Consider the following 9,715-nt stretch of genomic DNA (forward strand, 5'->3'; position numbering starts at 1 on the left):
AATCATATGTTCAAAAAACACACATATATACATAATATATTACAAATAAAAATGCATATTTGTTTCTGGAAACATTTAATTAAAGTAGTGTAGTGTGAAGTACTTCCGGGTTCATGAAGATCCCCGCATGTCCACCGTGCGCCCACCGTTCATGCAAGCATGTCTTTTCCTTCTCTTAGTTCCGAAGTAGTTTGTGCAGCGTGGTAGTTGTGATTTTCTGGGTAGACAAGGCTCTCTTGGAGAGCAGCAGTTTTGTATTCATTGCTTAAAGGCATCACAATGCTCGTTTTATTTGAGACCGCTGCTGGCTATGCCATTTTTAAGGTAGGTATTTTGCAAGGTTTTACCAAAAGTACACTAGATTTAAGTTGTTGGCGCAGTGTGCTTCTGGGCTAACTAGCTTAGCAAGCAAGCATGGACTAGGCCTGACGTCAACCATTCATGTAAAAATATATTTTACATGATTTGGAAAACGTACCAAACTAAACACATTTGTGTCGATATATGGTCAATCATTAGTAACAAGAAAAGTCATGGTTTGAAACCGGTTGTAGGTAGATGCTAAACATTTTCAAGGACCGCATGCCGACCTACGACATGTGGTAGCACTTCTACTAGTTTTAATTACGCGAGAAGAACACATGTTAAGAACACGAAGAATGAATGCGTGATGGTTTATATTGTGAAATGTTTTATCACAGGTCCTCGATGAGTCGAAACTCGAAGAGGTCGACGATCTATGGAAGGAGTTTGAAACCACAGAAAAAGCCAACAAAGTGTGAGTAATGCCCGCTGCTGTGTCAACATTTGCCTTAACATTGTTTACCGTAACTTGTGCTGGCGTGAATTATTGAGATGTTGTAAGCAAAAATGAATGTACTAACTGTACTTTTCCCTGCCAGTGTGAAGTTGAAACACTTTGAGAAATTCCAAGATACCACAGAGGCATTGGCAGGTAAAACCACATCAACAGCACAGATATTGCGTAGCTTCCTTGTGCATGACACATTTAGCAGAGGATCAAATGATTCTCAAAGTTAATGGCTGTGGAGTCAATGATGTATCTCTTGTGTCTGATGTAAGTGTGAGGTCATTCAGCAGTTTTCGTCACTACCACTGAGACAACTACAGCCTTTTTAGTTAAAACCCCCTCAAAGTCCCAGCAATGCAATTAAATTTAAACCAGCCTTAATGCAGCAGCAGTTCGCTTTAACAAGTATCTTCCCACTGGTTACAGCGGCAACTGCCATGACTGAGGGGAAGATTGGGAAAAGCCTGAAAAAGATCCTGAAGAAAGTGGTGGCCAAAGAGGCTCACGAGCAGCTTGCCATCAGTGATGTTAAACTCGGAGGGGTGATCAAGGTGAGTGTTCTGTCCCTCTTGTGGGCAGGAAACGGCGAATGGAACCAACTTTGATGGACATCTCAATGCAGTTTCCCTGACATTTTCCCTGCTGCAATTGTGCAGGACAAGCTGAACCTGAGCTGTGTGCACAGCCCCGCTATAGCAGAGCTGATGAGGGGCATTAGGACCCAGATGGAGGGGCTGATCACTGGGCTGCCTCCTCGTGAGATCAGTGCCATGTCCCTTGGACTTGCACACAGGTATGGCATAGTGTGTATACCCTTACATGCACCCATCTGACTGGTAGGCTGCCCATGATTATCATATGCTGTCTGAAACCACTTGTTGATTTTCCTCAGCATTCGTCACTACCACTGAGGCAACACCTAAACAACTGAGAATTTTGAATCACTGTGACCATTTGTTTCCATCACATTTAACCGATTGTCTGGTTTCTTTTTTAGTTTGTCCCGTTACAAGCTGAAGTTCAGTCCAGACAAGGTGGACACCATGATCGTTCAAGCCATCTGTAAGCTCCCCTCATACATGGCACGTGGTGCTCCTTTAATGATGAAAGGCTTTGGCAGCTCATTTGTTTCTTACGCCTTGTCTTAGCTTTGCTGGATGACCTGGATAAAGAACTGAACAACTACATCATGCGCTGCAGAGAGTGGTACGGCTGGCACTTCCCAGAGCTGGGAAAAATCATCACCGACAACCTGGCATACTGCAAGAGTGTCCGCAAGATAGGTTTGTCCAGACACTGGCCTGAATGGGTACTGAGGAAGTTGTCTGACACAGCATAGTTTAAATAGTGTTCTAGGTTGAATGACCCCCTTCCCCCAAACATGCCCTGCTGTTGATGTACAGCCTGTTTTTGGTTTTATGAATGACCTTTGACCCCTCATCCTCAGGTGTCCGAACCAACGTGGCCACCACAGACCTTTCAGATCTCATCCCTGAGGAGATCGAAGCAGAGGTCAAACTCGCCGCTGAAATCTCCATGGGAACCGAGGTATCCGAGGAGGACATCAACAATATCATGCACCTGTGTGACCAGGTAAAAATCAACCCAGAAACCAATCAATACAAAGAAAATGGTCTCATATTGCCCTGGGATCTGGAATAACATTGATAGTGGTGATGATGACGACATATTTGTCCTTTGTCCTGAAACAGACCATGTGGGTATTTCAGTCACTACCTCATCTGAACAGTCACATGTTAATCCCTGGGCCATTCTCCAACACCGCACATCAGGGTTTTGTCTAGTAAACCCTTATCACATTGACACTCACTGTCTTGTTTTGTGTCCTACCTAGGTGATCGATATCTCAGAGTATCGCACACAGCTTTACGACTATCTGAAGAACCGTATGACGGCCATCGCCCCCAACCTGACTGTGATGGTGGGAGAACTGGTGGGCGCTCGCCTCATCTCACATGCTGGTGAGTCACAATTCTCAAATTAATTTAAAAAAAAATCTCTCGTGTCAGCAGATATAATATAAAAGTGCATACAACAAGCAGTGATGATGATGACTATATGTCACTGTTCCTGAAACTACCTGATGTCTTTAAGTCACTACCTCATCTGAGCTTGTCCCAACACTAGAACAAATGGAAACTAGTTAAGAGCTGTTCCCTTGGTGTACCTCCTCATTTAGACAGAACATGCAAAAACCCTTACCTCAGACTGACTGCCCTCGTCTGATGCTCTGTCCATGTAAAGGATCTCTGCTGAATCTGGCCAAGCACCCCGCCTCCACAGTGCAGATCCTGGGAGCAGAGAAGGCCCTGTTCAGAGCCCTGAAGACACGCAGAGACACGCCCAAGTACGGGCTGATCTACCACGCCTCCATGGTGGGCCAGACCACAGCCAAGAACAAGGGCAAGGTGAGTGGGGGTGGAGTCATTCATCCAGACTGGAGCTGTTTTAGATGGTCACATGGTGACTTGTCAGGACTGTGTATAGGACACTGCTGCATAATTGAATGCAAATGTGTTTTTCTCCATTTTAGATCTCCAGAATGCTTGCAGCCAAGGCAGCCCTAGCTATTCGCTATGATGCCCTGGGTGAAGACACAAACGCTGAGATGGGTATTGAGAACCGTGCTAAGCTGGAGATCAGACTACGCCACCTGGAGGACAAGGGAGTAAGTACATTAGGAATCCATCTGTGTTATTTCCATTATCAGACTGACATAGCATTTGTTAGATAAGTGATTTGGGAAACAAAAACTATTGCTAACATTTGACCACTTTTCTCCTCAGATCAGAAAAATCAGTGGAACAGGAAAAGTATTGGCCAGGGCTGATAAATACCAACACAAAAGGTAAACTGGGTCTCAGTATGGGACATGCATGCCCTTTTTAGTCGGGGAATTGCTAGAGCTATTTATGAATTTGTTGATTACAATAGATGTTAAGTGACGCATGTCCTGTGTCCTCCAGTGACGTTAAGGTGTACGATCCCTCTGGTGACTCTACGCTCCCCTCAACCTCCAAGAAGAGGAAGTTTGAGGAGGTAGAGGAGGAAGAGGTAGCCACAACAACGCCCGTCAAGACCAAGAAGGTGAAGAAGGAAGCAGCAGCAGCAGCAGCAGAGGGTGAGTACTCACACATCGGACGGTCGCACAAACCGTAACCTTGGTGGACCCACGTGATGGCCGCTTACTGGACTGTTTTCCCGAGATGCTCAAAAACTGCTTTGGTTTTTATCCAACCAGAAACGCAGACGGCTGCCGAAGAACCTCCGAAGAAGAAGAAGAAAAAGAAGGACAAGAAGGCCGAGGCTGCAGCCGAGGAGGAGGAGGTGGTGGAGGTGAAGGAGGAAGAGATGGAGGAGGCACCCACAGAGGAAGTAAGGATCAGTTCTGTAATCCTCAGTATCTTGTGTGCATTTCTTTTGGTTTTCTTTGCCAACATATTAATTTGTGTTCTTTTCTTTGAAGACCACAGAAAAGAAGAAGAAGAAGAAAAAGAAGAAGATTAAAGAGGAGGAAGGGGAATGAGATGGATGGGGATATAGTGTATATTATTTGTTTGCGTTTGTCACTGCGCATGCATCTGACTCAGACTGGGCAAGGTCCTTTGTTGTGGGAACCAGGTGTCTTCGTTTAAGAAATTGTTCATTCCTAAATGAGGAATTAACATGTTTTTACAAGCTTAAGTCTGGATGATTATGTGAGTCATGTTGTATGTGAGTATGTTTTGAGTTAAAAATAATTGAAAATCGATTTAGTGTAGTGTAACTTTGTTTCTCCACTCAATCTCGTCTCATTCTGCGCACATACCTCCTTTATATAAAAAAAGCTTTTTTCCAAGGATGGCCTCTGCCTTTTAAAGGGTAACAATGTCATTTTCTGGTCAATTAAATGAATTTGTTTATTTTTATTCTGGTATTCTCTTTTCTTAGTATATTTTCAGTCGTCAATGTATTCAACTTTATTAAAGTTGTACACTGCTGCCCTCATTAAGCCAAGCTGAAACTGTTAAGCTATTCATCTTCTAGAATTATTCATTTGAGTATACAGAGCACATCTCTGCAGTTCCTACATCGGAATGAAATCATAATGCTCATGTCTTAATTCCATGCACTAAACTGTTCTCAATGTATCAAACATCCATCATGAGTATACATATACTCATGATGGATAATGGACTATAACAACATTTTGCAATGTTGTTATAGTGCCTTGCTTACAGTTTTAAACAGCTTTACAAGATTCACATTCTGTAGAAGACCAGAACTGGTATTTAAGCAGCATCTGCATAGTTGGCATGCGTTTTCACCAAAGCATACTCAATATGGTGATGTCAATGACTACGTTTCTTGTGACTTCAGAGCTGTGCTTCCCTACTATGCTAAACCTGCTGACTGGACTCAGTTAAACCATAAGTTGATGGGCATTCTCCCACTGGTTCCAAACCCCAGGTTGTGGGTCTCCTGAAGAAAATTAGTAGAGGCCAAATGGAAGAGCTGATTAAGGTGCCATCCAAATTGGCTAATGAGGCCAACAAGAACCAGGCACAGTGAATGTTTTCAGTCAGTCTGGTGGTGACAGGGTCAGTCACCTTGTGCTGTCCTCAAGCCTGATAAGGAGGCTCCAGCCCTCTGCCGCACAGCTTAGGGTTTCTGTTCTCCAGCTATGGTTGACGTGTCTCAGGGCTGGCTTCTGCCCCTCCAGAGCCATAAAAAATATGATATATGAAAAAAAAAATATTTGTATATGGCTCTGCTGCCCTCCACTGGCATCTCACACCGTGGATCCTACCAGCCCCCCTCTGAGGGCACGAGCCTGGGGTTCCCTAACCAGAAGTACTGAGGGTGGACAACTCCCTAAAGGCAGCAATGAGGAAGAAGGGAAACACTAACCCTCATATTTTATTTAGACCCTCCCTCAAAATGTTTTATCAATCTATTTTATTATAAAACAACAACAAATTACATAACATTTGACTCCGGAGTTTGCATTGCTTACACTACAGCGACACTACCGGTGACACCTTTACCGACGGCAAGATATTAGACATTACTAGTTGAAATTCCTCGCCTGAAGTCCTCGATTGAGTTTTCTGTGCTCAACTAAAATGTCTTCATTCACACCACATGGCAAGAGTGCACACTGCATGGATGAGACCTGTTTATAAAGTACCTTGCTAACAGAAAATCTAGTTAGCTTTTAGTTTGTAGCTAGTAACCATACAAAAGCAAAAATGTCTCAATTACAAGCAAGGTTCTTCACAGAAAACAAAAAGTAAGTTTACCTTAAATACGAGAAAGAGCATTGTCAATTAACTATTTTCTAGCCAGTTAGCTAACAGCTAACATTAGCTTGCTTATAGTCAGAACTGTTTCACAACAAATGCAAGCCAATAACGTTCACCATCATCATTTCACAGCTTTCTACCTAAGCTACATCATGCCATGGCTATTCGTGCCTATAGCTAAAATCCTTACAGTCTGGCAGAAATGCTAATATATATATATTTTTTTCCAGTGACTGACTAGTCACCTTTAATAACATCGAAGGATTTTCTTTCAGATATGCAATAGATGACGTCCCTTTCTCCATACCAGCAGCCTCCGAGGTGCAAGATCTCAGCAATGTCATCAACAAACTTCTGGAAGCAAAGAATGGTGAGAACAGGCGCTTAATACGAACCGGACAGTTTCTCCAGAATTAGAGAGACATAGGTTATAACGGCAAGTCTAGTTAAATGACGTGTGTTGAATTATACTACATTTTGTGGTGGTTTTGTTTCAAGCATCCCATAGCCAAGTCGAATTTGACTTCCTGGTCCGCGGACAGTTCTTGCGGACGTCTCTGTCCATCCACATGGACACGGAGGGCATATCCACGGTGAGATCATCCTGTCATATTAAAAACACTAACTGACTGGCATTCACACTGCCCAGCCAACTCAAAAGCAATGACAAGGGCTATGTGTGTGTTTCACTCGTGTGCACCTGTGTGACCTTAGGAAGAGGTTGTGGAGATAGAGTACGTGGAGAGATTCACAGCACCTCAGCCTGAGGAGTGTATGATGCATGATGACTGGATCAGTTCAGTGGAGGCAGACTCTGAATGGTGAGTAAGGTAGTCACAACAGCACCTGTGCCACACTCAAAGCTATTGAATTCATTTCTGCACACAAAAGCGTCAGCAAAATAAATAAAATGACCATGAACTAAATGACATGGATGGTGTGTGAGCAGGATTCTGACAGGCTCCTATGACAAGACAGCCAAGATCTGGTCCCTGGAGGGCAAGGCTGTGATGACGGTGGCAGGACACACAGATGTGGTGAAGGACGTGGCGTGGGTCAAGAGAGGTGAGGAGGACAGACGCATAGGTGTACTTCTGATTTCCTGACTGGGTGCAGTTCTGACCAGTTGCACACCCCTATTTCCCTACAGATGGGCTGACCTCCCTGCTACTCACGGCTTCTCTGGACCAGACCATTCTGTTGTGGGAGTGGGACTTTGAGAGGAACAAGTTGAAAGCCAAACACTGCTGCCGTGGACATGCTGGGAGTGTTGACACAATTGCCACCGATCCCTCACGCACAAAGGTGAGAAGGACAGAGACGGTGGGAGAGAATTGGAAAAGGGACGTTAGTGAGAAAACAACAAAATTGACAAGGGCAGAAGTCTAACAGTTTGAGTCACTCTAATTTTCAGTTCTGCAGCGGCTCGTGGGATAAGATGCTCAAGATCTGGTCTGCAGGTGCTGTCATAGGGAAACACACAATCACACAACCTCACATTAAAAATACAAGTGATACATCGGGGTACTTAATGAGTTGCTGTGCTCTCAGTTCCCACAGATGAGGAAGATCAGGTGGAGGAGGCGCCCAGCAGGCCCCGGAAGAAGCAGAAAACTGACCAGATGGGGCTGACCAGGGTGAGGGAGCCAGATTAGCCCTGGAGTTAATACTTCTAACAGCTACCGTTAGGTTGTTTATGGACAAATACTAAAACTTTTAGTAAACATTTACTTGACTTGACCAGGGATGTAAACTGACTTGAGGTACAATTTGTTTTGACTTGCCCATGTGTTATGGTAACCGTCTCTCCCCTCCCCACAGACCCCCCTCATGACTCTGTCGGGCCACAACGAGGCGGTGTCCTCGGTGCTGTGGTGTGACGGGGCGGAGCTGTGCAGTGCATCCTGGGATCACACCATGCGTCTGTGGGACGCAGAGACGGGGGGGCTGAAGACCACACTGGTGAGAAGGCCAATCCACCGCACACACATGTATTGATGAGCTGATTGATGGACAGATTGATGACCTGTGTTCCCTCTTCCCCCGCAGTCGGGCAGTAAAGTGTTCAACTGCGTGTCCTACTCCCCTATATGCCGCCGCCTGGCCTCTGGCAGCACAGACAGACACATCAGACTTTGGGACCCCCGCTCGAAAGGTCAGGATGCTCATAGACTGTGTACTGCGGCTCAGGGCTTCAGTAGATATCTATTATCTGTGTGTGCATTTGGAAGTATGTTAAATGTGTGTGGGCAGGGGGGGGGGGGCTGCATATTTTGTGTGTGTATAGGTCTCTTACTGTGTGTGTTTCCACTGTCTGGTTCAGATGGGTCCCTGGTCCTCCTCTCCCTGACCTCTCACACGGGCTGGGTCACGGCGGTGAAGTGGGCTCCGTCCCACGAACACCAGCTGATGTCTGGCTCACTCGACAACGTGGTGAAGCTTTGGGACACCAGAAGGTACGAAACCTTCCCATATAGCACACATCTCTAGTCATAAATCACTGAACATCTACAGGGGCAACAAAAAAACATACAGCACATGCCTAAAATAACAGACATACATTATTTGAGCTTATTGTAAAAATACAAATATTGCAGCTTTAGCAGTAGCTGTCCAAATTGTCCCAGAACGGTGAGGTTCCAGCGATGGCATTGTGGGAAAATATTTCCACCAGTTGGCTGAGGTCCTAATAAACGTATACACTGTGTAAACATGTGGTTATTGTGTGTGACGTTCCAGCTGTAAGGCCCCCCTGTATGACCTGGCGGCCCACGAGGACAAGGTTCTGTGTGTAGACTGGACAGACAGTGGGGTAAGAGAGCAGCTCACCAGCGATGGTTTACACCTCAGTGTTCCTGTCTGGCATGCGCTGTGTTGGTCGGCTTTTAGCCTCACCTACAGTTTTTACTGGTCTTGGTCATATTCTCAGTGATGGTCTCATTTTTCTTTAAACTTAATTAAACAGAACTGTTCAGCAACTTTAGATGTTAATTGTGCGTGTGTGACCACTGGAAAATGAATTGTGTTGATATAGAATTGTTTCTGGTATCATTTTGCAATCACGTCGTCATTGTTTCTTTCTCAGGGAATTTACGGGTGAGTTGTGTGTGTTGATTCCACCACGTGTCTTAACTCGGCCCGTCTTCCTCTCTTTCTCTAACAGCTGATGTTGAGCGGAGGAGCAGACAATAAGTTATACACCTACAAATACTCTTCCTGTATGTCTGACGATGGGGCATAGACTAGACTGTGGAAGACAAACACATACAGTCAAACAAACACATCCACACAGAGACCTGAATCAGATTGAACTCCAAATACATAAAAATGGACTGACATGTTGGCTTTTTCAGAGCTGGTATACTGAAGTGGATGCAATGACAGACAGTATGGATCATATCACCTTTTATATTTGATTGTGTATTTAACACATGCTATACCCATTGCAATCAGTCTGAATGACTCATTTCTTTTTCAAGTTTGTGTTATTTGTGCATTTGTTATTGAATGCATTTCTGCTGTATCGGTCAGTAAATTAATTTTCCCACAAATACGTGTTGTTTTTGCCTTTCACCTACAATTGCCATACCAAGTAGAA

The 9,715-nt window shown here is 44.6% G+C and overlaps 2 protein-coding genes and 2 non-coding genes across 4 annotated transcripts; all 4 read left to right on the forward strand.

Annotated features, from left to right (window-relative positions):
* Nucleotides 1-108: 108 nt before the first annotated feature.
* nop58 (NOP58 ribonucleoprotein homolog (yeast)) lies at nucleotides 109-4,740 on the forward strand. The gene is made up of 15 exons (XM_084668425.1): nucleotides 109-324; nucleotides 702-778; nucleotides 903-955; nucleotides 1,238-1,362; nucleotides 1,468-1,604; nucleotides 1,809-1,873; nucleotides 1,960-2,094; nucleotides 2,259-2,404; nucleotides 2,667-2,793; nucleotides 3,077-3,240; nucleotides 3,366-3,500; nucleotides 3,619-3,680; nucleotides 3,799-3,953; nucleotides 4,074-4,207; nucleotides 4,299-4,740. The coding sequence occupies exons 1-15, from the start codon at nucleotides 280-282 to the stop codon at nucleotides 4,356-4,358; spliced, it is 1,620 nt and encodes a 539-aa protein (XP_084524551.1). The 5' UTR covers nucleotides 109-279; the 3' UTR covers nucleotides 4,359-4,740.
* LOC146260948 (small nucleolar RNA SNORD11B) lies at nucleotides 2,477-2,564 on the forward strand. The gene has a single exon (XR_014724919.1). It is a non-coding gene; the product is annotated as a small nucleolar RNA SNORD11B (small nucleolar RNA).
* Nucleotides 2,866-2,949, forward strand: LOC146260949 (small nucleolar RNA SNORD11B). The gene has a single exon (XR_014724920.1). It is a non-coding gene; the product is annotated as a small nucleolar RNA SNORD11B (small nucleolar RNA).
* A 1,198-nt stretch (nucleotides 4,741-5,938) lies between the features above and the next one.
* Nucleotides 5,939-9,668, forward strand: wdr12 (WD repeat domain 12). The gene is made up of 13 exons (XM_084667916.1): nucleotides 5,939-6,104; nucleotides 6,393-6,487; nucleotides 6,616-6,710; nucleotides 6,832-6,938; nucleotides 7,067-7,182; nucleotides 7,268-7,422; nucleotides 7,532-7,577; nucleotides 7,669-7,754; nucleotides 7,939-8,079; nucleotides 8,167-8,272; nucleotides 8,441-8,573; nucleotides 8,857-8,929; nucleotides 9,281-9,668. The coding sequence occupies exons 1-13, from the start codon at nucleotides 6,064-6,066 to the stop codon at nucleotides 9,356-9,358; spliced, it is 1,272 nt and encodes a 423-aa protein (XP_084524042.1). The 5' UTR covers nucleotides 5,939-6,063; the 3' UTR covers nucleotides 9,359-9,668.
* Nucleotides 9,669-9,715: the final 47 nt, after the last annotated feature.

This window comes from Hypomesus nipponensis, chromosome 12, assembly GCF_054491055.1.
Source record: "Hypomesus nipponensis isolate SF chromosome 12, ASM5449105v1, whole genome shotgun sequence".
NCBI classification, from domain to species: Eukaryota; Metazoa; Chordata; class Actinopteri; order Osmeriformes; family Osmeridae; genus Hypomesus; species Hypomesus nipponensis.